The sequence below is a fragment of the Cavia porcellus genome, unplaced genomic scaffold (genome assembly GCF_034190915.1).
Source record: "Cavia porcellus strain 051 isolate PalLab524CR breed Dunkin Hartley unplaced genomic scaffold, mCavPor4.1 scaffold_25, whole genome shotgun sequence".
Lineage (NCBI taxonomy): Eukaryota > Metazoa > Chordata > Mammalia > Rodentia > Caviidae > Cavia > Cavia porcellus.
The window spans coordinates 20,233,085-20,257,093 of NW_026947508.1; the positions used below are offsets into that span (position 1 = coordinate 20,233,085).

Sequence of the window (24,009 nt, forward strand, 5' to 3'; positions counted from 1 at the left end):
ATTAAGAGTTGTGTGTTAAGTGAATATTTTCATTCTGTAAATCTTTACTGAAAATTTTTCATTAAATAAACATTAATTCAAAAAAATTCTTACTATGTAGTCTAGGGTGGTCTTGAATTTACAATGTAGCCTAGGCTGGCCTAGAACTCACTGCCATCTTCCTGCCTCAGCCTTCTGAGTGCTGGGATTATAGGAGCTGGTATTATAGCCATGTCTGGCTGAATTTTTAAATTTTGAGCATAGGCTAAGATGCAGGGTACCAACCTGTTTTGTTTTGTTTACCAACCTGTTTAGTTTTTTTTTTTTTTGTTCCAGAGGTACCATCAAGATTTCCTAGATTTTGCTCATATTGCCTATTTCTCAAGAATTCTTTGGATAAACAGATTTTTTTAAATCTTTTTTTGAGATAGGGTCTCCCTATACAGATTGAATAAACACTTTTTAAATGCTTATTGTCTAGTGTACTGAAATTGTCTCAAATAAAGCATAAAATTGGGAACTTGCCAGTGTAAGAAGTCTTAATGGCAAAATCATTTTTTGAAAAATTTGAGTAACTACTATATACTAGTTGCTTACATTAATGCAACAGGTAGTTACAGAACTTCTGCAGTGCTATGCAGAAGTGTTTCGTGGACGTAGATTTTATCATTCCTGCCTCCATAAAGTGCTTTCTAGTTGTAAAGAAATATGTAAGCAAGTTATAACAAACAACTGTCTGGTTAAAATTATATTAAGTGCACTAGAGGAAAAATAACTTCTTCAGTAAATTATGTTTCAGCTGCTGTTTAAAACAAAAATTTTTATTTTTGCTTACCTTAGCTGGGGTGGCTTTTATGCATGGGGTTCTGATCATTTCTGACTCCTACTGTCTTCGGAGTTAAGTGTTACAGAAAATTATCTGAGGTGTAATGGAGGTGCATCTGAGGTGCATTGTTCTCAGTAAGGCTTTTCTTTTGTATGGAATTGCATTGCAGGATGTTTGGCATCTTGCTCCCCAGGTACTAAATACTAGTAGCACTACAGCTGCTGTAACACCCGAAAAAGGCATTTTCATACATTTATTTCCAAACACTGCTTGGTGGCTGGTATTGCCCTGGATGAAAGCCATTGGCTGTACTGTCAGAATTCTTGGAAGGAGTTCCTGAAATTCTCTAGGACAGACTGGAAGTAGGAGGTGCTTGCGACTTGGGCTGACCCAGCATTTTTGGTGTTGCCTTGTGTTTTTGTATTCTTTAGGTATTTTGTAACTGCTCTCAATCCTATTCTGCATTTTCTTTTAAGGCAGAGAGGGAAGTAATGTCTGTTGGGTACTTTATGGAGTAAAATTAATTGGCATTTTATATAGTGTACTTGTCATTTAAACTGTCTCGTCATTGCTTAAAGATAAATTTTTTTTCTTCACATTACTAGGTTTTGGACCTCAGAAAAGCACTTTAACACTGAGCTACATCTCCAGCTCCGTTTTAATTCTGTTTCTGAAATAGTTTCACTAAGTTGCCTTGGGTTGCCTTAAATTTGCTATGGTTGTGCCCCAACCTTTTAAGTAGCTGGATTTATAGGTATGTGCCTAGCAAACAAATTTATTGTACTTATTTACTTATTTGTTGAAACAGGGTCTTGATCTATAATTCAGACTGGCCTTGAACTCACTATGTAGCTCAGGCTGGCCTCAAGTTTATATAATCTCATGCCTGAGCCTCCTGAGTATTGAGCTTATAGTTGTGAACCATTACACCTAGCAGCAAACATAGTTTTAATCTGTTTTACAAGTGGTGCTAATGTAATGGGATGAAGTGACTTGCTCAAATGCTTGTCAAATGCTGGGTATGGTGGCATATACCTGTAATCCTAGCACTCTTGGGAGACTGAGGCAGGTGGATCATAGCAATTTTAAGACCAACCTGGGCTACAAAGTGAGCTCAAGGCCAGCCTAAACTGCGTAGCCAAACTGTATCAAAAAGATGAAAAAAAAAAAGTCACAAAGGCATGTCAAACCCTATACTTAGTAAGTGTGGTTATACACTTCTATAATTCCAGCAACTAGGGAGTTACAGCAGAAAGGTCACAACTTTCAGGCCTGCCTGAGCTACATAGTGAGACCTTGTTTCTTTTTTTTTTTTTTTTTTTTTTTTTTTGTCTTTTTCCTTTTTTATCGGTACCAGGGATCGAACTCACGACTGCCTGCTTGCAAGGCAGGCACTTATGCCGCTGAGCTAAATCCCCAGCCCCAAGACCTTGTTTCAAAAACAAAACAAACTAGCAAAAGCCAGATAAGGTGGCATTTCTCTGTAATACCTTGGGAGGCTGAGGCAGGGGGATCACTCCCAGTTCCATGCCACCTTGGGCTACATAGTGAGTTGAAGGCCAGCTTGAACTATATGTATTGCAACACCCTCTCTCAACAAACAAAAGAAACATACAACCTTAGCTTGACCAGTATGATAGTACAACGGTAGGAGATGTAGCTCAGTGGTATGTGCTTGCCTAGAATGCACCAAAGCCCTCCATACTATACAGGGTGGAGGCATAACCTTCATTTATGTGATTGTCAGTTAGTCTCTAGTTGACTACTTGGCGCTTTTGGTCTTGAGTGTATGAGAACAGATATTAATTGTTCTGGTTTGTAAACTTTACTACTAGAATTTGGGATGTGTGGAGTGGTGATAGCTAATAGTGTTATAGGACACACGGCAAAGCAGCAGTGACTTAAACACGGGCACTCTTAGAGTTTGTATTCTGATCTATGACACAGACATTAATTAAACAAGGTAAGCAGGAAAACTGTTTAGGAGAAAAGTTACATAGTCATCAAGTATAGAAGCACGCAGTATTAAAAATCAGATAAGCTGGTCGTGTTGGTGTATGCCTATAATCCCAGGATTCAGGAGGCTGAAGCAGGATATCACCATGAGTTTGAGGCCAGCCTGTGCTGCATAGTGAGACCCTTTCTCAAAAACAAACAACAAGCAACGCTAGTTGAATTCACCAGAATGACCACACTGAAGTGATAATTGATAGGAAAGATTGAACTATACTAATTTGGAAGAAAAAATACTTCAGGTGTAGAGCTCAGTAAATTCAAAATCTCTGGGCCTAGTGCATGTCTAGCTAGATTGAGGAAAAGTACTTTTTCTTACTAACTTATTCCATTTACCCTTGAAGGTGCTTTTATGGTACCCACCCATCTGTGATTTCACTTTCCTCAGTTTCAGTTAACTGCAGCCAACTGTCTGAAAATATTAGATGGACAGAAAACCCTTTGTTTTGAAAACTGTATTTTGAGAGACATAACTTTATTACCCATAACTTTAATTATAGTTTATTGCAATTTTTATGTTTTGTTATTATTGTTAATCTCTTAATGTACCTACCGTACAAATTAAAATGTGCTCAGGTATATAGAATAGGAAAAAACATAGAGTTTGATACTGTCTGTGGCTTCAGGTAAGAAAGCTTAGTGTAATATTACTTGTATTTTCTTGATGAGAAAATTTAAAGTGGAAGGCGCTGCTTGGGAAAGGGTTTAAACCACCCCCTGGGACTGGCCTTGTATATCCCCAGAGCATTTCCTTTTAGCATGGATGGGGCTAAGAATTATAAAGCCTATAACATTTCATTCTGTATGATAATTCTCTTCTACCTTTTCCTTTTTTTTTTTTTTTTTTTTCTTTTATCTTTTTGAGACAGTCTTGCTGTGCAGTTCAGGTAGCCCGGGCTGGTCTGAAACTTGCAACAATCTTCTTGCCTCAGCCTCCTGAGTGCTGGCATTACAGGAGTGTGCCACCATGTCCTGCTTTTTTTTTTTTTTTTTTTTTTTAAAGATACAATTTCACTATGTTGCCCAGGTTGGCCTTAATGCTCAATCTTTCTGCTTCACCATTCTGATTGCTAGATTACAGGCAGAGATCATCATGCCCAAATTTTTTCCTTTTCTGCTTTTAAAGTAGGAAAGTTTCTTTTGCATACCCGTCTCTGTCTTCATGAAATTTATATTTGTTTTCTCATCAAGGCCAAAGATAGTAAACAAGGAATAAATAAAGCGTACACTGTGTTAGTGTTACATGATCAGGTGAGCACATTTGAAAAAGCTTGGCTTTGACTGAAAATGCTGCTCAGTTGAACATTTGGGAATCTGAGGCACATTCCTGATTTTTTTTTTTTTAATCAGTACCAGGGATTGAATTCATGATTGCCTGCTTGTAAGACAGGCGCTTATGCCGCTGAGCTAAATCCCCAGCCCCACATTCCAGATTTTCCTCTGCTGGCCAGCCACTGTCTTCTTCAGACCACTGCTGGGCTAAGGAAACTGAACATACATCTGAGTTCTAGAGTTACTCTCTTCTACACATAGAAGGCTTAGAGAGAGGCCTTGTAGCCCAAATCTCCTAGACTGGACACAAGTTTCTTCTGAGATTAAAAATACACACAGCTGGGGCTGGGGATTTAGCTCAGTGGCATAAGCACCTGCCTTGCAAGCAGGCGGTCGTGAGTTCGATCCCTGGTACCAATAAAAAGGAAAAAGACCAAAAAAAAAAAAAAAAATACACACAGCTTACTTGCCCCATCTGCTGAAGCTGTTGATTCATACATACTCTGGAGGGCTAGATTGGCTTGGATTATGGTAGTCGAGGTTAAATTACAGCAAGGTTCACTGCTTTGCTTGTTTTTCTGGGACAGTGGTCTGATAATTAGTATTGGAACGATTAGTACTCTTCCTAGATTAGTACTCTGCCTTACTCTTTTATCTTTTTTGAGACAGGGTTTTACTATGCAGTTCAGGCTGGCCTTAAATCTGGTAAGATCCTCCTGCCTCAGCGCTCAGTGCTGTGATTACAGACATGTACCACCACACCCATCCACCTTACTCTTGAAAGTTAAGAGGATGTTTTATTTTATCGGATGGCATTGTTTAATGTCTTATTGGGCCTTATTGTTTTTATAGCTCTAGGTTTGTGGTTTTGTTGTTGTTGTTTTGTATCAAAAATCAAACTCAGGACCTTGCATTTGCCAGGTAGGCACTGTGCCACTGAGCTATATCCCTAAACCCAAGATCTAGGTATTAGGCAGTATCTGAAGAGGACTTCTCTCCAAAAGTAATAGGGAGAAATTGATTAGCTAAATGTAGTTTTAGAAAAGAAGTAATCTTCACTTTAAAAAGAGCCTTTCCTTTCAACGTGGTGAATGAAAATGTTATGGGTGAAAAGAAAGATTTTGTTGAAAAATTCAGTAGTTTAGTAATGTAGCTGCTTTATTTGAAAAGCTGCTTCTGGTGCTAAACAGGAATAAAGAACTACCAACCACCTGGTTGTGGTCTTTCTGACATGCCACTTTGAGGGGGACAGCTGTGAGGTGGTTATTTCAGTTGGCCGTCATAATCTGAGTTTTGCTAGATGATGTCAATGCTTCTTTTTTTTTTTTTTTTTTTTTTTTTTTTTTGTCTTTTTCGTTTTTATCGGTACCAGGGATCGAACTCATGACTGCCTGCTTACAAGGCAGGCGCTTATGCCGCTGAGCTAAATCTCCAGCCCCTGTCAATGTTTCTTTGCTGTTTAGTCGCTTTCTCCCCACCCCCCACCCCCCTTACCTTCATGAGTTTCCTAATCTTCTGGTCTGGAAGGACAGAGCGCAAGAGGTTCTCTCCTGAGCGAGGACACAAAGGGGGCCTTTCTGTAGCACTTTGGTTATAGTGTCAGGAGGGCAGACACTGAGGTCTGGTTGCAGCCACTGTTGGGAATTCCTTCAGGTTGAGGTGATATCTTATAAATGGGCTCTTCTTACTCAATTTGGAAGCTTTTGAAAGTATGAAAGAATTGTTTTTAAAGAATCATTTTGGGGTGGTAGTAAGTCGTTAGTAATTTTTCTAACCAAAGAGTGACTCATTCAGAATTAGAATGAAGTAGAACTAGAATGAAGGAATTGTTTTTCTGTCTCTTGTGAGGTAGAAAACTGGGATGTGGTACCTAGGTTATGATGTGGTACCTAGGTTATGTGGGATGTGGTACCTGGGTTATGAGTGATGAGAATCATAGGCTGAATGAATTTGGCTTGCTGGGTCAGTTGTTAGTATATCTGATGAAATTTTCATTTTCCTGTCATCAATTTGGCTTCAGAAAGTCTTTATCTTTTTATTTTTTGCCTTTTCCAGACAAAAGGGGTCTCACTATGCAGTTCAGGCTAGCCTTGAGGGCACTTTGTAACCCAACCTGGCCTTGAAATCCTAAGGATCCTCCTGTTTCAGCCTCCCGAGTGTGTATGTCACCATGCCTGGCAGGAAGTCTTTAGGCCCAGTGGTACATGCTTGTAATCCCAGCTGCTCAGAAGGTGGAGGCAGGAGGATCACACCTTAGAGGCTAGCCTGGCCAATTTAGTGAGACCCTACCTCAAAAGAAGAAATAAGAAGGGCTGGGATCTATCTCCTCATTGGTAGGATACTTGCCAAACAAGTTTTTGTGCAAGGATTCCATCCCCAGTACAAGAAAAAAAATCTTTACTGTTGTCTTTTATGAGGCCAGATAAAAGGTTGATTATCTCTTATTGTCCTAGGTCATATAAACAGTTATGTATAAACAGTTAAAAAAAAAAAAACTAGACTGCTTATTTTAGGAGACAGTAGGTAGTGGGGATAAAACTTAAAATAAGCAGGTTTCTATAGTGTTTCTTTTCAATTGAAAAGGAATCTTTGAATAGTCTTCAAAGCCATCACCTGTTGGAGGAACAGAAGTAAAAGGATAAGGAATTATTAGATACCAATGTTTGTGGCTGGGAGAGAGAAGAGGGATAGTGGGAATGACTTACGCTGGTTAACTCATGTGTACTAGAGGTAGGAAGAGTGTTCTTTTTGTAGACATCTACTCTGTTCTAAGATGTGAGACCCGTGGCAGGAAAGTGAAAGCTCTTTGGTCGGGAGAGGCCTTAATTTTTTTATTTGTCCCTCTCTGGAATGCCTCTTAATAGGGGAGGGTGCTCTAAGGGAACTGGATCAACAGCTGCTGCCTGTCTCTGGAATCACAGGAAGCAGAGGCTGGGTGCCTTTGTATAGGAGATCCAGAGCCAGACAATAGTTTGTGCTGGCGGGGCCATGTGGCGAGTCATGTGACCTGGGGCTGTTTTCTGCTGGGGTCCTTACCCATCTGTTCTCTCAGCTCTTTCTGGGTTATCAGGCGCCTGTCCAAGTCCTCCCAGGCAGCCAGCTTCATGGCCAGAGATTACAAGCACTAACCTTCCTGGCAGGGGCGGTGTGGCTTCGAGTTTATGCAGATTAGCCATGTGTTTCTCACTTCAAGGCGTTCCACAGGAAAAGGCTTTTCCTGTGTTTGGCTCTCAGTGGGCAGTTCCCAGCTTACTGTACTGGGACTCAGCAAGCAGCAGGCATGCACGAGAGGGATCGCAGCACACTGCCCCCCTCCATTCCACCTCCAATACTACGTCACCACAACACAACCACTTGCGCTCTCATACTGTTGGTGTCATTCATTCCGTGCCAAGATTGCTTTAAAAAATTCCCTTGGCCCCAGTTCAAACAGGAGTACAGCTGGGATGTGTTAGATTTTAGGCAGTCTGCCCTCAATTTGAGATGAGTTATAAATAGCAGTGCCGACTTCCTTAACTACTGCTCTCTGAGGTAAAATGCAGGTTAATTACTGTGGGAATCAATTAGGGGGTTCTTTCGGTTAAAGAGCCAGGGATGCGTTTTTTTTATTGTTATTATTAAAAGTCATACAACAAATCTGGCCAGGGATAAATTAAAAGCATAAGGAGTAAGAAATAATTTTTAAATGTCCAAAATCCAAAGTTATGCCTCTAGGTTTATGCTGGCCCCAGCCAGTTGGCATTAGGGTAGGGGTAATAGAGTAAGTATTTAAGTTGTGATTCAGACTCTCTGTTCTGGACACCTTTTTGGCAGCCCCTACCTCATCCTTCTTTTACTCTTCCCAGTTCTTGGCATTGTTAGATACTAAATCTGCCCCCTTAAGGTTGCTGCCTGACCACTTCCTTTTTGTGTCTTTGGAATAGGACTAGGGCTTTTCTCTCTTTTACTGTTATTGGGCTGTTTCTCTTTCATGTTGCCACTACTACACCATATACTTTGGTGAGCAATAATACATCCAGCTGGGAAGTTTGCATGCTTAACTTTTTCCCTGCTTTCTCCTCAGTCAGTCATGGTTAAGTGGAGGATTTGCAGCTGTACATTATCTGTGAGTGACCAGAAATGAATCACTTTTGGTTATATGACACTTAGACTGGGTCCACCTTAAAGTTTGTCTATTAAGTCTCTGTAGCCTCCAAAGGTCATTGTGGCTTTCCTTGGCACAATAAATTGTTAGGGATTCCAGCAGCTAACTGGTTGGGAGAAACTTATAATTCTGTTTGCTTGGAGCAGGGCAACTCTATACAAGTGGTGAGTTTGCAAGCTGTTTTGTTCTGAATATATTCAGAGGGACAAGCCTGCTAGGCATCCTTGCTTTGATGTCCTTAAACATCTTTTGATGCATTTCATTTGGCAGGCATTTTATAACATGGCCAGTGATCTGGAAGGAGATAAATGGTAGATGGAGATGAGGAGTTTTCTTTTCCTCTTTTTATTTTTATTTTTTTTTATGAATACAGAGAGTATATAGCAGGGGGCCTGACTTCACTGATCTAGAGGCAGCATTTTCCTCTCAATTATGTGTCTCTGTGGCAGAGCCTTTGCTTTTGAAGTGTAATCACAGTAATCTACTCCTGTGGTTTCCCATTGAAAGGATTTCCTCTCCGTCTTTCCCAGAGTGAAATCTTTGGCTCTTTGCAGTTAGTGTTTGGTGTTCCCCATCCTCTCTCTGCCTTGTGCTTGCAGAATGCTGATACTAGCTTTTGTGTCTTGCATGTAGTGTAGGGATTTTTCTATTCTAAAACAGCTACTTTCCAGTAGAAGTCATTAGTAAAGAATTTAAGGTCCTTCTGTGTTATGAGAGATTGCATGGTGGCATTTCATCTATAACTGTAAATCACAAATTTTCCACAGTGATTTTAAGTGTCAGAAGTGTGAGTTAGGTTCCTGACCTCTTCCTCTTCTGATATGAGCAGATACTTAACTTTAACATGCAATCAAGTTAATGTGATTGTTTGAACTGAATATTTTTTAGTTTGCTAAATAAGCCACATATTCTCTTGATTATATAAACCTTTGGTGAGAGGCTAGAATCAGAAATCTGATATCCAAAAAAAAAGGTCCTTATTTTTAGAAAAAGAATTTCTTTGGCTGACGTTTATTTTTGGGCCGCAAAGATTTCCTAAAAGTTGAGACTGGAGAGTTCTTGAATCCTTTACAGCCCTCAGATAAGTAGCTGTGTTCATTTGGGCCCATAGCCTCCCTGATGTGAGAGAAACTTTGCCTTGCCTTCATCCTTTTGTTTTTAAGCAGTGTTTGGGAGGTGCCTGTGCAATTTGGAAATCCCCTGTAGTATAGTGTAGTACTATTCTTAAAATGTACTTGTTCTCCCATGACTTGCTATCTCCTCCTCTTCTGTGTGAGTCCAGTCCAGATTTTCTTTGTGTATGTGTTAATGAGATTAAATCCAGGGATTGCTAAACTACATCCTCAGTGTCCCATCCCCCCCCCCCCCCACCATTTTTTTGAGACAGAATCTTGCTTAGTTGTCTAGAATGGCTTCAAACAAGATTCTTCCTGCCCTAGCCTACTGAGTAGCTGGCATTTTATAAACGTGTCACTGTACCTAATTATAATATTTTTCTGTCCTTGGAAGTGATAAACTATTTTAGAGTTAGCTTTAGGGAATGGTTTTGGACTTGTGGCTGGATGTTTTTATGGGCTTTCTCCGCATACTGTCTCTTACCCATTTTTTACAATAACTGATCTGTAGCTCTGCATTTAGGTGTTCAGAAGGACTTTGAAGATAAAGTATCTGGACTCTGGCTTCCCAGAACTTAGTCTTAGCCAGGAAACATGGTGTATGCTTATTTTCTAGCTACCCTAGGGCCAGGGTAGGAGGATGATTTTAACAAAGGAATTCAAGGCCAGTCTGGGCAACAGACTTAGCAAGAACCCATCACCCCCACCTTCCCTAAGTCCCTAAGGACTTTTAAAAGAAATGCAGCTTGTTGGACTAGCTAGCTGGAATTGTGAGGTTGTGTGGGCATGGTATCACACACTATAATTCCAGCACTCTGAGACACTGAGGCAGGAGGATCGCAAATTTGAGCCCAAGCAGGCAATTTAATGAGACATTGTCTCAAAATATAAAAAGAAGCCAGATGTGGTGGTACACTCCTATAATCCCAGTGTTTGGGAATTTGAGGCAGGGAAATCATTTGCAATTTTGAGACCAGCTTAGGCTACAAAGTGAACTGAAGGCTAGCCTGAACTGTGTAATGAGGCCCTGTCTCCAAAAGACAAATAGATAAATAAAGCCAGAGATATAGTTTAAAGGCCCTGGGTTCAATACCCAGTAGGAATAGAATGGGTGGGAATAGAATGTGAGAGAGCAAAGTGTGCTGAAACTGTGTGAAGTAGCTTCATATTGAAAGATTGAGTTTCTTCTACTATTACTGGCAAGAGGGCTGGCCAACGTGCCATTGCATGCACCTGGGCATTTTTATAATATTGGTGGATAGTAAAATGACACCAAAAAAGTGCGTAGAACTGGACCACACTGTAGAAACGCTCAGGTAGAAACAAAATTTATTATTGATAATAGCCACCATTTATTGGGTATTTAAATATCAAGCAATATACAAAGTTAGTACTTTTTTTGTTGTTGTTGTTTTTGAGATAGGGTCTTGGTATATATAGTAATTTAGACTGGCCTTGAACTCAGCTGTGTTGCTTCTGCCTCAGCCTTCCTACTGCTTCCTTCTGCTGGGATTACAGGTGTGTACCACAGTGCTCAGCAGTTAAATTGAAGAACTGATGTAATTCAGGATCAATGAAAGAGTTAGGATTTGAACAAAAGTCTTAGCAAAATTACTATGCTGTTCTTTCTTTGTTATGATACTATACAGGGTTTAATAGGAAGTTTGGAGCTATTGAGCAGTGAATGATGAAAGTGACTTAAAAACATTATTCTAGAACTGCATTGTCAAATATGATAGCCACTAGCCACTGTGAATTTAACTAAAGGTAAATAAAAATGACCCAGTACCTATTTTATATTTAAAGTGCTTAATACATATCATAGAAAATTTAATGAACAGTGCTTCTCTAGATCACTGGTTCTAGATAGCAGTATACAACAGAATCATTCAAGAATTTTAATGGAAGAACTAGAGAGAAGCCCAAGAGCTCCCAAACCCATACTTGGAATCTCTAGGGAGAGGCCCAGCCATTTGTGAAGCTTCACAGAATATTCTATCTGTAGCTCCAGCTAATAGATACTGCACTAGAAGCTCCATAGTAACCATGGTAATGAGTGCCCCTCATGTTGTGAGGAGGCTAGACTGACAGAGATACTCCATGCAGGTTGGTCTGTCTGTTCAGCAAATGTATCTTTACTTGGACACCACATGAGTAGAAGCTGCAGTGTGAGATGAGGATCTTGGTGTGATACATCCATGTAAGCGCTCAAGCTCTTTGCAGAGCTACATTGCCAACTATATTGGGGAAGGCAGTATATGTTATTGGTAGCTCTGATATGCAAGACTAGGTTAAAAGTTGTATTATTGGAAATAGACCTTAGTAATAGTAACTTATGACAGTTTAGTAATTTGGTACAGTTTTACTATGATTCTCTACAGTTAGGGAGGGGAGTATTCTCATCATTATTATCATCATTTTGGTTGAGATTTTAGTTGTATTGTAGTTTAAAATTCTTCCAGTCTCCTTTTCCTCTTAATATTTGGAAAAACAGCCATCATGGAGTAACATCTTAGTCATTTTCTTTTATGACATTTCTGTTATAAGACTTAGTTTCTTTTGTTTTTGTTTTTTTTGAGGGGGCAGTGCTGGAAATTGAACCCAGGGCCTTTGTACTGAGCTACATCTGGAGGGCCCTGGTCCCCTGCCTTTTAAAATTTGAGACAAGGTCTCAGTAAGTTGCTAAATTGCCTCAGTCTGGGCATGAATTTGGGACACTTTTGCTTCTGTGTCCCAGAGTGATGGAATTATAGACTGCTTGGTCTTAGTCTTCTTTGAGGAGGGGATAGATTGTGGGGCTGGGGATTGAATCCAGGACCTTGCACATGTTAAGCAAGCAAAAGTATTCTTTGGATGGCTCTCTCCTTTATTTGTACTATTTTTTGAGACAGGGTCTTGCTTTGTAGTTTAGTCTGACCGTGAACTATGTAGTCCAGGCTGGCCTCAAATTCACACCAGTACTCTTTCCTCAGCCTCCTGAGCACTGAGATTACAGACATGCACCACCATACCCAACCCTTCTTTATTTTGGAAGTTTCTTTGTTCCTTAAGGTCTTGTACACATATTTTAAAAAAAACAAAAAACAAAAAACTTACACATTTAAATTATAGAATTGTAGATCAGTGATTCTTTAAAAGTGTGGTCCCTGGACCAGGGGTATCAGCATCACTTGGGAACTTGATCCAGGTGAGTTAGGCCTCATCCTGAATCTACCGATCCAGAAACTCTGGGAGTGGTCTTAGAGGCCTTGAATTTAGAGCTGTTTAGCAAGCCTTCCAGTTGATTTCGATGAATACCAAAATTTGAGAACCACTAAATTTCACTTGAGTTAATGATATGAAATATAGTACTAATACTATATCTGTCTTCCATCCTTTTTTTTTTTTTTTTTTTTTTTGTGGTACTGGGGATTGAACTCATGATTCTCCAGGCAGGCACTTATGCCACTGAGCTAAATCCCCAGCCCTTCCATCCCTAATTTAATATCAGTTTCAACCAGACATATTGATGTAAGTCTATAACCCCAGCACTTGAGAGGCTGAGGCAGGAGAATTGCAAGTTAAGCTCCCACCTAGGCAACTTAGTAAGACCCTGTATCAAAATAAAGAACTGGGAATGCATCTATGAGTTAGATCACTAGTACCAATAAATAAGTAAATAAACAACTCCATTTCACATAAGTAAAAAATTGTTTTTTAAGTTTTATATCAGGCCCAAGCCTACTCTCTGACTGGGTATATTGAAGAAGTATTTAGGGAAGTCCTCCCTACCCATCCACATCACCAATAGATACAGATGTCTCTGGCAGAAGAAAGTACTGTGGCTTTGGAGCTTTGTCCCATGCAGCTATCATAGATAAAGGTATATTCAAAAGTGATGAGCTGATTGAATTAATGTTCCATTAAAAAGCAGAGAAGAAAGCTATGTTTATAGACCAGTGATTTGAACTTTGAATTTCAATTGGTGTACTGTACTGTTTTGTTTTGTTTTTTGTGCCAGGAGAACCTAGTGTCTCTGGCATGCCAGGCAAACACTCTGCCACTGAGCTGTATCACCAGCCAGCCTGTTTTGTTTTATTTTGTGTTTTTTGAGACAGTATTGTGCTGTGTAGTTAGGGGGGCCTTGAACTCATTCTGTAGCCTAGGTTGGCCTTGAACTTGCAGTAATCCTCCTGCCTCAGCCTTGATCATGCTGAGATTACAGGTGTGTGCCACCATGATTGGCTGCTTTTTATTTTGTATTTTGAAACAGAGTCAGAGGTGCCCAGACTGGCCTCACATTTGGAATCCTCAGGCCTCAGTCCCCTAGGTGTCTGAGTTACAGGCATTCAGTACTGTCCCTGGCTATCTGTATCTTCTTTTTTTTTTTGTCTTTTTCATTTTTATCGGTATCAGGGATCGAACTCACGACCGCCTGCTTGCAAGGCAGGTGCTTATGCCGCTGAACTAAATCCCCAGCCCCTGTATCTTGTTCTTTATCTCCTATCTTCCTTATGGCCTTAAATCCTTGCATATTAAAGGAAATGAACTTTTTATCTGAGATGAACTGGCTCTAAAATCAGGGTTACTATTCTCTCAATGACTTACTTAGCCTGATGCTTATTTGAAGAAAGCATAACTATTTGTTTCATAGTGCACTTAGGCCAGAAATGTACAAAGACAAAGAAAACTCCATTGTTGGAAGACTAGAAACATCTGGCTCCTGTGTATCTGAAGTTTCAGTCATAGTATTGAAGCATCAATTCTGATGTTGAAAAGGTCATAGCAGTGCATAACAGCTATATCCTCTCTAACAGAAAGGCCCTTCTTCTGGTTTCTGTACCATAGAGGATATATATTAATTGTTCTACACCTGGCTTATCCCTTGAACTTCAGTAGTTCCATTTACAAAGTAGTTTTTAGTTCATGAGATACTTTCACAAACAGGTGGTATTTTTATTTTACATATGATAAAATCAGATTTCTCGGGAGGATTAAGTGACTTCAGTGGCTACATAGGTGTATCCTATTACTTTTTCATAGTACTTTTTCATTTCCTTTGGGGCATGTAGACTTCAAAAGACTTCAGTACTTAGGTTATATGTTTATGTTGTACAGCGGTGGTGGTCAAAGCTTCAGGTTAATGAAATGCTCTTTATTTTGTAGCCATCCAGTCCAATGGATCAGATGGGCAAGATGAGACCTCAGCCATATGGCGGGACTAACCCATACTCACAACAACAGGGACCTCCGTCGGGACCGCAGCAAGGGCATGGGTATCCAGGACAGCCATATGGGTCCCAGACTCCCCAGCGGTACCCAATGACAATGCAGAGCCGGGCACAGAGTGCCATGGGCAGCCTCTCTTATGCACAACAGGTAGATGATGACCTTGATTACTTTGACCCTTGTTTCTGTTCAGGTTCTGGTTTGTTGAGCATTAGAATCATAATATATCCTTGGCTTCTAAACTTAATAGGAGCACAGCCAGCTAGTTGAGCTAGTAACATGTGTTAATAATAAGGGCCAAGATCATGGGAGCACCACCCTATGTAAGGTCCAAAGAAGAGAGTTCCCTGGCCACAGCAGGCTGTTACATGTTGGAGGTGGGGAGGGAGAGGAGTAGAAGGAGAAAGGGAGAAAGAGGGAGGAGGGAAGGAGGACCCCCCCTTTACCCCTCCGGCCTTTAATCTCACTGTGTAGTTCAGGCTTGCTTAAACTCACTATGTAGCCCAGACTGGCCTCAGGCTCACAGAGATCCTCCTGCCCCAGCCTCCTGAGTGCTGGGATCACTGGGGTATGCCACCACACCCTGTGAATGTATCCTTTTTTGGGGGGGGTTGGGGATCGAACCTCCCCCCCCAAATTGAAGAAAAAAAGAACATGCCTTCTATGTGTTAAGTACATGTTCTAGCACTCCATATACTTATCCTGTATTTTTTTCTTGAACTTACTGGCCTGCTTATTACCCACCAAGTAGTGTTCTCTGAAGGAGGCAGGAGGAAAGAATTGGCAGTGGCTAAGCACCTGTCCACTGCTAGTACAAAGAAAACCATTCATGCCATGTGCCCTGGGAACAGAAGAGGCCCTTCTTGTTTTTCAGGGCCTTTAACATGTCAGCTGTCTAGGTTAAAATAAACATTTTAGGAAGGAATGGAAATGGAAGAAAAAGGAAAGACAACAATAATGATGTTGACAGTGCTGTTAGAGATTTCAGGATTTCCTCTCATTTTTTGTCGGATCATCCACAGCAGGGTCTTTCTTTTTTTTAAATGATGCTGGAGATCAAATCCAGAGCATCATGCTTGCTTGGCAAGTGCTCTACCAACACCCTCATCCCTGTATTATCGTCTTTTTATTGCATTTTTATGTTGACAGAATTTTCTACCATTTGTATCTCTGATATTCTTACTGAAAATGTTGGGACATAAGACTATAAAACCCTAAAACTATTTTTAAGACTAAAGCAAAGAATGCCCTTAAATATAGAAAATGAGATACTTTTACTTGTTTTGTTTTTGTTTTTACACTGCTGGGAATAGAACCCAGGGCTTAGCATACACTGGCAAGAACTCTCCCGCTGAGCTGTTCCCCAAGTTTACTTGCTTTCTCCCCTCCTCTCCTCTCCCTTTACCTTCTCTCCCCCCCTCCTTTTCCTCTCCCTTCCCCTCCCCTCTCCTCTCCCTCCCTCTCCTCCCCTTTCATCCCCCCCCCCCTTTTTCCAGTGAGAAAATTGAGGGGACAGGTTGGAATTTTTGAGGTGGAGAACATGGGACAACTTAACAGATATATCCACAATTCCTAAAATGGTGTCTGGGATAAGTAAGCATGTGGGGCCTCAAATATTTTTAAAATTTGAAGACTAAATGAAGAGAGAACCAAAGTAGCTTAATAATTTTCTTGGTATGAGTTAGTAAACCCTAAGTTTTCAGATGACTGAGCCAGGCTGCTCTTGAGTCTTTGTTGTGGCTGGGATATTAATTCTTGACACTTATAAAAACTCTCTAAGTTATGAGAAAAGAGTAGCTCATTGATCAGAATTACTGTTCTTGAGCTCATGTAAGTTATGCAGATATTATATAGTATAAATTTACAGTGGGTGAATGCAGTACATATGTGAACACACCAACTAACAGTCACGTTTTGTCATTGTTCCTGGGCCTTTTTAGGATGGGCTTGACATAATTTTGACTGAATATATCACCTATGTTTTTTTAAGAGAAGTATCTTTTTCTTTCCTGTAGATTCCTCCTTATGGACAACAAGGCCCCAGTGGGTATGGTCAGCAGGGCCAGACCCCATATTACAACCAGCAAAGTCCTCACCCCCAGCAACAGCAGCCACCCTACTCCCAGCAACCACCATCCCAGACCCCTCACGCCCAGTCTTCATATCAGCAGCAGCCGCAGTCTCAACCACAACTCCAGTCCTCTCAACCTCCATATTCCCAGCAGCCATCCCAGCCTCCACATCAGCAGTCCCCGACTCCATACCCTTCTCAGCAGTCCACAACACAGCAGCATCCCCAGAGCCAGCCTCCCTACTCACAGCCACAGGCACAGTCTCCCTACCAGCAGCAGCAACCTCAGCAGCCAGCATCCTCGACGCTCTCCCAGCAGGCTGCGTATCCTCAGCCCCAGTCTCAGCAGCCCCAGCAAACTGCCTACTCCCAGCAGCGCTTCCCTCCACCACAGGTAAGGTGCTCCTGCCTCTTGCCCTTCTCTGTGTGTGACCATAGACAGCTTTGAAGTTGGTGTTGTAAGAACTTTGCCATATAAATTGCTTCTCTGATGTGCACTTAAAAACCAATTAAACTCTGGGTAAACATGTTAACAGAATTGATTGGACTAATAATGGCATAACCTTAACTTCATAAAGACATAGCTCTCCTTACTGATGAGGAAACAGGGCAATGGAAAATTACATAGACAAGAAATTAAAGGTAATAGGACTTATATATACTTTTTATTCCTTTTTTTTTTCCTTCTTCAAAACCTTCTAATCAGAACCTGAGCATTAAGTGACTTTCATCTTTTTTCAAAATAATAGTTTTGGAAGTCTGTATGTATTATAAGTCTTTCTGACTGCTGTTCCATTCTTTTGCTCAAAATATTTTGTGGCCCTTCATTTGAAATTGGCATTAGAGCTAAAATCATGTTATTCTCGGTGGTAGCAACTCTTATTTTTTGAGAGTAGATTTGATTTTGGGAAATAATAAAAATTCACTTAGAGAAAAGTCTGGGGAACAAAACATAGGTAATGAAACCTAAAAATAGCAAGTTGGACATTACTGTTTGTAGAGCAAAAAGAGAAGAAATGACTGAGTGTTGACAGGTTCACTAAATCTCTTGTCTCAAAATCGTGTTTTTGAAGGAAGAAATACTCATTTAATGTTGAGGCTCTAAGATGAGTTTTTTTTTTTAAAAATTAATTAGTCTCAATTAAAGACATCTTATTACAGTGACACCTGCATACCCATGTTTTTAGCAGCATAATTCATAATAGCTAAATTTTGGAAGTGGTCTGTATGTCTATCAACAGATGAGTAGATAAAGAAAATGTGGTTATTTATATATAACGGAGTACTACTATGGTATAAAGAAAGATAAATTTGAGTTATTTGTAGGAAAATAGATGCACCTTGAGACCATAACATAAGTGAAATCAAACACACAAGTTTGTTTGTTTATTGTTACCAAGGATCAAACTCATGACTTCATGCTTGCCAAGCAGGCATTTATGCCACTGAACTAATTTTCTGGCCCAAGACACACAAGTTTAAATATTGTGTGCTTTCTCTTATATGAGAACCTCAAAATTAATTCGGGAGCAAAATAAAGGATAAATAATAGGAGACAGAGAACTAGCCCTTTCTCATATAGGAAGGACATCAAGGGAGAGAGCAGTTGCAGTGATGCACATCTATAATCTTAACACTTGGGAGGCTGAGGCAGGAGGATTGCTGAGAATTTGAGGCCACCTGGGCTACAAAGTAAGTTAAGGGCTAGCCTGAATTGCACAGTGAAACCCTGTCTCAAAAAGACAAGAAAACAGAGTGAGCGTGTGCCAGCAGGATGGTAACATACATCTGTAATCCTAGCATTTGGAGGCTGAGGTAGAAGGATTGCTGTGTGTTCGAAGCCAGCCTGGACTATATGAAGAAACCATCTCAGTAACAAACAAACAAAACAGAGATGGAGGGAGGAAGAAGGGGAACAGAAGAGGACCTAGAATTAAGATGTGTTATGTCCATGTACCAACTTCTCACAATGAATGTAATCATAATTTACTGCATGAAAAATGTACTAATAAAAATTTAAAAAAATTAATTGGTCTTACTCCACAGTTGTGTTTTCTCTGATACCTAGTTCACTTCTATGAGAGAGGCCTGTAGCTCTTCAGTCAAGAAGTAAACTTGTCTGACTTATCACTACCAGACCCTCCAGACCTTCGTGGCTTTTGTCTTTTTCTTTTTAGGAACTTTCTCAAGATTCATTTGGGTCTCAGGCATCATCAGCCCCCTCAATGACCTCCAGTAAGGGAGGGCAAGAAGATATGAACCTGAGCCTTCAGTCAAGACCCTCCAGCTTGCCTGTAAGTATTCTTGCAACCCTCAAAAGGTGAAAGGGCAGAGAAGATACTAACAAAAACTAGTTTCTGGCTAGGCGTTTTTTGGTATTGAGCTAAATGAAAAATAAAGTAGTCCTTGAATTCAGGTTCAGAATTATAATAGGAATTCATATTCTGATCTTAGAGCATGTCTGTTCTGCCTATCTGCCCAGCAAATGGATCTGTGATCTGTTCAGTGTTGTGTTTTTTTTAATATTATTTTATTTTAAAGAGAAAAATTCAAAACATGATTAATAGAGGATAACAATGATATATGTATCGCATGTCATCTTCAAATCAGTCACTCAGTACAAGACATCTGCATTTAATCTTCTGAACAATACTAGCACAATTCTTTCTCTTCAGTGAGCTCAGAGAATTGTTGGGTGTTTTTTTTCTTTTTAAAAATCTTGGCATTGCTGGGCATGCTGATGTATAGCTGTAATCCTATCACTTGGGAAGCTGAAATAGGATAATTGCTGTGAGTTCAAGGCCAGCCTGGGCTACTTAGTTCAAGGCCCGCCTGAAATAAATAAAGAAAGAAAGAGAGAGAGAGAGAGAGACAGACAGACAGACAGTCAGACAGATAGAGAGACCCTGTCTCAGAAACAGAAACAAACAAAAAGAAAAATACAGTAGAATAAAAATCTTGAGACTTCTTAACCAGGCATGGTGGCTCATGCCTGTAATCCCAGTACCCAGGAGGCTGAGGCAGGAAGACCATTGTAAGTTAGAGATGAACATGGACTACAAAGTGAGCTCAAAGCTAGCCTGAACTGCATAGTGAGACTCAGTCTCAAAAACAAAACAAACAAACAAACAAAAAAAAACCCAACTTCTTAGACATGAAAGACAAAGGAGATGGAGATGTTAGAAGTACTGCCTGCTCTCCAACAAAGTTGAGAAAAGTCTCCATTTTTTGTTTGTTTATTTGTTTGTTTATAACTCATACTCTTCTGGGCTTAACTTTTGGGATTTTGGCTTAGAGTTTAGGAAGTAGGATTCTTGGGTACATTATAGCATGAATTGTCACTGACTGCACTTGAGTGGAATAAAAGTGGCTTTTCTCATTGTGGTTTTGTATGAATGGGTGCTTTTGCATAATAATGGGCCAGGTGTCTAATGAAATCAAGTGCTTATTTATGGAATGGACATATCCTGAGAATGACAATATAGTCAGAATGAATCAGAGTGCTTGGGTCTAGATCTTGATTGTGCTACTAATTCCGTAGCTTAGAGCAAGTCATTTAACATTTCTGTTGCCTTAGTTTTCATTATTTGTAAAATGAACCTAAATGTACCCATTTCATGGAGTAGTGATTAACATTCAGTAGGTTAATGGAGAGAGAAAGGCTTGGTATATGGTAAGTGCTTCCAAGCCAAACATTATAATCATCTCATAGGACACAGAGTCTGCTCGACAGTTAATACCAAGTATTTGATACTAGGCTGATTATATGAATGCAAATTCTTAGCTCTAGTTCTTCCACTACATGTGGGTAAAGTCTCAGCCTATGAAAGTTAGTATAAAATAGCAATAAAATAGACTATTCTGAAATCTGTTCAGTTGGTAGGTAAGAAATCTTTTATTATAAATCCTGCTTTGGTTAGGAAACCAAAGCCACACTTGCTGGGTTGAGGTCTGTTTCTTTGTTTGTTTGTTTGAGACAGGGTCTCACTCTGTAGCTCAGGCTGGCTTTGAACTCACTATATACCCAGGCTGGCCTCTACTCACAATCTTCCTGCCTTGGCCTAGTGCTTGGTTGGTTGGAGTCTTTTTGGGGTTGAAATTTGGCTTTTTTTTTTTTTTTTTACTTATTCTGATTTAGAGGAAAATGGGTTCTGGGTCTTTAAGGGATACATTTAAAATGGGAACCTTCTTTGGGATGAAACTACCTATGGCTTCCCCTGAGGACCGTGGAACATAATCTTAGTTGGGCAAGGTATGAAGAGGCTGTGATTCAGTACTGCCTTCTGAAGCCAGGACAAGAACCACTGTCAGAAAGAGACTTCTGTGACTATTGACCTTCTCAACTGAGTAATTGGGGGGAAGAATTATGAATAAAGTCATCACTCTTTGTTACCTTGTTATTAGTAACGGTTGCAGTCTTTTTCTGCATCTTTAACTTCACTGGAATATACTCTTTAACCTGATTCAGTCAAAGATGTGTAGCCACCCCCTCATCATCTATGGTCTGTGGCTAAATCTGGGTGATATGCCACTTTGGCAAGAAACCCAAATCTGAATTTTTGTTAGTGCTGTAAGTTGCTCCTTTTCAAAATATTTTCTTTTTTAATTGGGGATGAACTCAAGACACCCCCCTAGTCCATTTTATTTAAGGATAAAAAGAAAAAAAAACTAAAACAAAATTTCAAAGCATGTCAATCAGGGCAACAGTGGCACCTATGAACTCAGGACCTTTGTACTGAATTAGATCCCCATCTTTTTTTTTTTTTTTTTTTTTTTTAATTTTTATTTTGAGATAAGGTTTTAACTGTTCAGTTATTCAGTTGTCCAGGCTGGGTCTTAATTTGTCATCCTCCTGCTTCAGTCTCCCAGAATACTGATATTACAGTGATGCGTTACCATGCCCTGCTTTTCATGACAGCATTTTTAATGGAAATAAAATTGGTATTCTCATTCCTGAGCAAGGTAATTTACAAGCAGGCCACGTATTTTCTAAAGAATTGGTAATGCAAAAAAAAAAAAAAAAAAAAAAAGAATTGGTAATGCAAGAGCTAATCTGACCTACTGGAAACAAAAGTATTGATAACCTTGTAGGCCCAGGAAAGGTGGTTCCTGGGAATCCCCAAAATAGGGAGCATTTCCAAGTTTAGGCTTCTGCAGTAGATTCTTCCAGAAGCATCTTTTGTTCTGTGGTAGAAGCTCTGTGTGGGAGATAAGCTGGCTGGATAAAAAGCATCTTCCTTGTGAATTGCTATTTATTTTTTTGCTACTCTGATCAAGAAATAAAAGGTGGTTCTTTGAAATTTTGGATTAATACTATATTTGCCTAGTGAGGCTAAGAAGTAATACTATCTGAAGAAATGAGAAATAGGATTGCAAACAAGGACCCTTTTCCTTTCTTAGCAAGTTATGTTAAAGGATCCCTCAGTTTCTCAGCGCATTCCTTCACTAAATAAGAACTACTGACAGGGCACAGTGGCACTTGCTTATCATGAGGCAGGAAGGTTGAGAGTTTGTGGCCATGCTGGACTATAGAGCGAGACGCTGTTCCAACAAAAGATCTAAAACCCATCCAAACATAAAACCCCAGGGACTTATGAGGCATCTTGAGTTTAGCACCAGAGCAGATATAGGGTTGCCTGGGACAACCCTTCTTGTTTCTTTTTCTTTTCCTTTTTTTTTTTTTTTTTTTTTTTTGTTGGTACTGCAGATCAAACTTGCTTGTGCCACTGAGCTAAATCCCCAGCCCTTCTTTTTGTCTTTTGAGGCAGGATCTCACTACGCAGTTCAAGCTGTCCTTGAACTCAGCAATTCTCCTGCCTTAGTCTCCTGAGTTCTGGGATTAAAATGTACACCACACCTGGCACTCCTATTTTCATGTCTCCTTCTTCACTCTTTCACTTCACTTTGGCTCTAAAGGCATATTCTGAGGAACTTTTGCTTAGCTATGTAAATGTCAAACCATTTAACTACTATTGTCCTGATCACGTGTCCTAGTACTTAAAACCTGAATTATTATTTTATTAGCCTTAAAATAAAATCTAATTGGATGTGGTGGTAGATGCCTGTAATCCTAATACTCTGGAAGCTGAAGCAGAAAAACTCACACAGGTTCAAGGCCAGCCTGGAATACATAGTGAGATCCGGTCTTTTAAAAAAGCCTTTCTAAAAATTCTTTAAGTTGATACCTAGGCATCAAAAACAAATTCCATGGGTCATTCTGATGCTCTAATACAGGGATAGCACTTAGATCATTTCATCAGAAAACTTTGCTAATCAAGTTTCAAGGCTCAGCTTAAAGTTTCCACTGCTCAAATACATCCCTAGTCCTTTTTTACTTATTTTGAGACAGACTCTTGCTATGTTCCTGAGGCTGGTCTTGAATTTGGGATTCTCCTGCCTCAACCTACTGAACAGCTGGAATTACAGGTGTGTACTACCATGCCTAGCAAAGGCAGTTTTTATTTTACCTAACAATGCCCTCCAATATTTTAAAGCAAACAGCTACAAGTGATGATTTAGTAAGAGTAGTCATCTTTAGAAACCAAATCACGCTTACACAGTTAAAAGCCTTGTAATCCCGTAGGATCTCTTTTTCCTTCCATATATACATAGAGAGGTACTATCTTGTGTTTGAAATTCTTTGCTTTAGGTTGATACTGTTTTGCTGATAACCCCTACTTTCTCAAATGATAAGTTCCTGGAGAGCAGGCGCTGTGTTACTGACCCTTGGCTGCCTGTTAGAACTACCTGGAGGAATAGATAACCTTAAAAACCAATGTCTAAGTTTCTCAAGAGTTCTTATTGTGAAGCCAGGCAGATGGCTTACACCTGTAATCCTAGCACTCCGGGAGGCTGAGGCTGGAGTATCCTAGCAAGTTCAAGGCTAACCTGGGCTACAAAGTGAGCTTAGGGTTAGCTTGAACTACATAGTGAAACCCTGTCTTTAAAAAAAAAAAAAAAGTTCTGATTGTGGTGTGGCAATCCACTGCTCCAGATTTTATTGGGTTCCTTTGGTCTAATAGATTTTTGGCATACATCCTTGTCAGTGCTTAGTTCAACTGTAATTTAGTAACTTCAGTGAAGGCTGATGTGCTGGGTCTTGTATATTGCCATTACAGTGCCTGGCACTTGTAGGCTCCCCACTCACTGAGCAGATGAATCTGAGCAGTATTTTTTTTGTATCAGGGATCGAACTCATGACCATATGCTTGCAAGGCAGATGCTTATGCTGCTGAGCTAAATCCCTGCCCGCTGAGCAGTATCTTTAACAATGTTCATGCAGGAAGTATATGTTTGATTGAGACAAAACCATGTTACCAAATTGTTTACATTGCTAGGGCAAGGTGAGCATCACAGACTGTTATGAAAAGACCCAAACTGC

General features: G+C 40.0%; 1 protein-coding gene across 6 annotated transcripts in view; it reads left to right on the forward strand.

Moving 5' to 3' along the window:
• Arid1a (AT-rich interaction domain 1A) overlaps positions 1 to 24,009 on the forward strand; it is an 82,292-nt gene that overhangs the window by 17,667 nt on the left and 40,616 nt on the right. For 5 of the 6 annotated variants that reach the window (XM_063235824.1, XM_063235819.1, XM_063235821.1 and 2 more), the window contains exons 2-4: positions 14,495 to 14,707; positions 16,573 to 17,022; positions 18,806 to 18,922. In XM_063235824.1, the coding sequence (XP_063091894.1) occupies positions 14,507 to 14,707; positions 16,573 to 17,022; positions 18,806 to 18,922 (768 nt within the window). In that variant the 5' untranslated portion in view covers positions 14,495 to 14,506. Of the gene's footprint in view, positions 1 to 12,764; positions 13,212 to 14,494; positions 14,708 to 16,572; positions 17,023 to 18,805; positions 18,923 to 24,009 lie in introns of those variants that run through there. The other variant, XM_063235823.1, reaches the window with a different exon arrangement.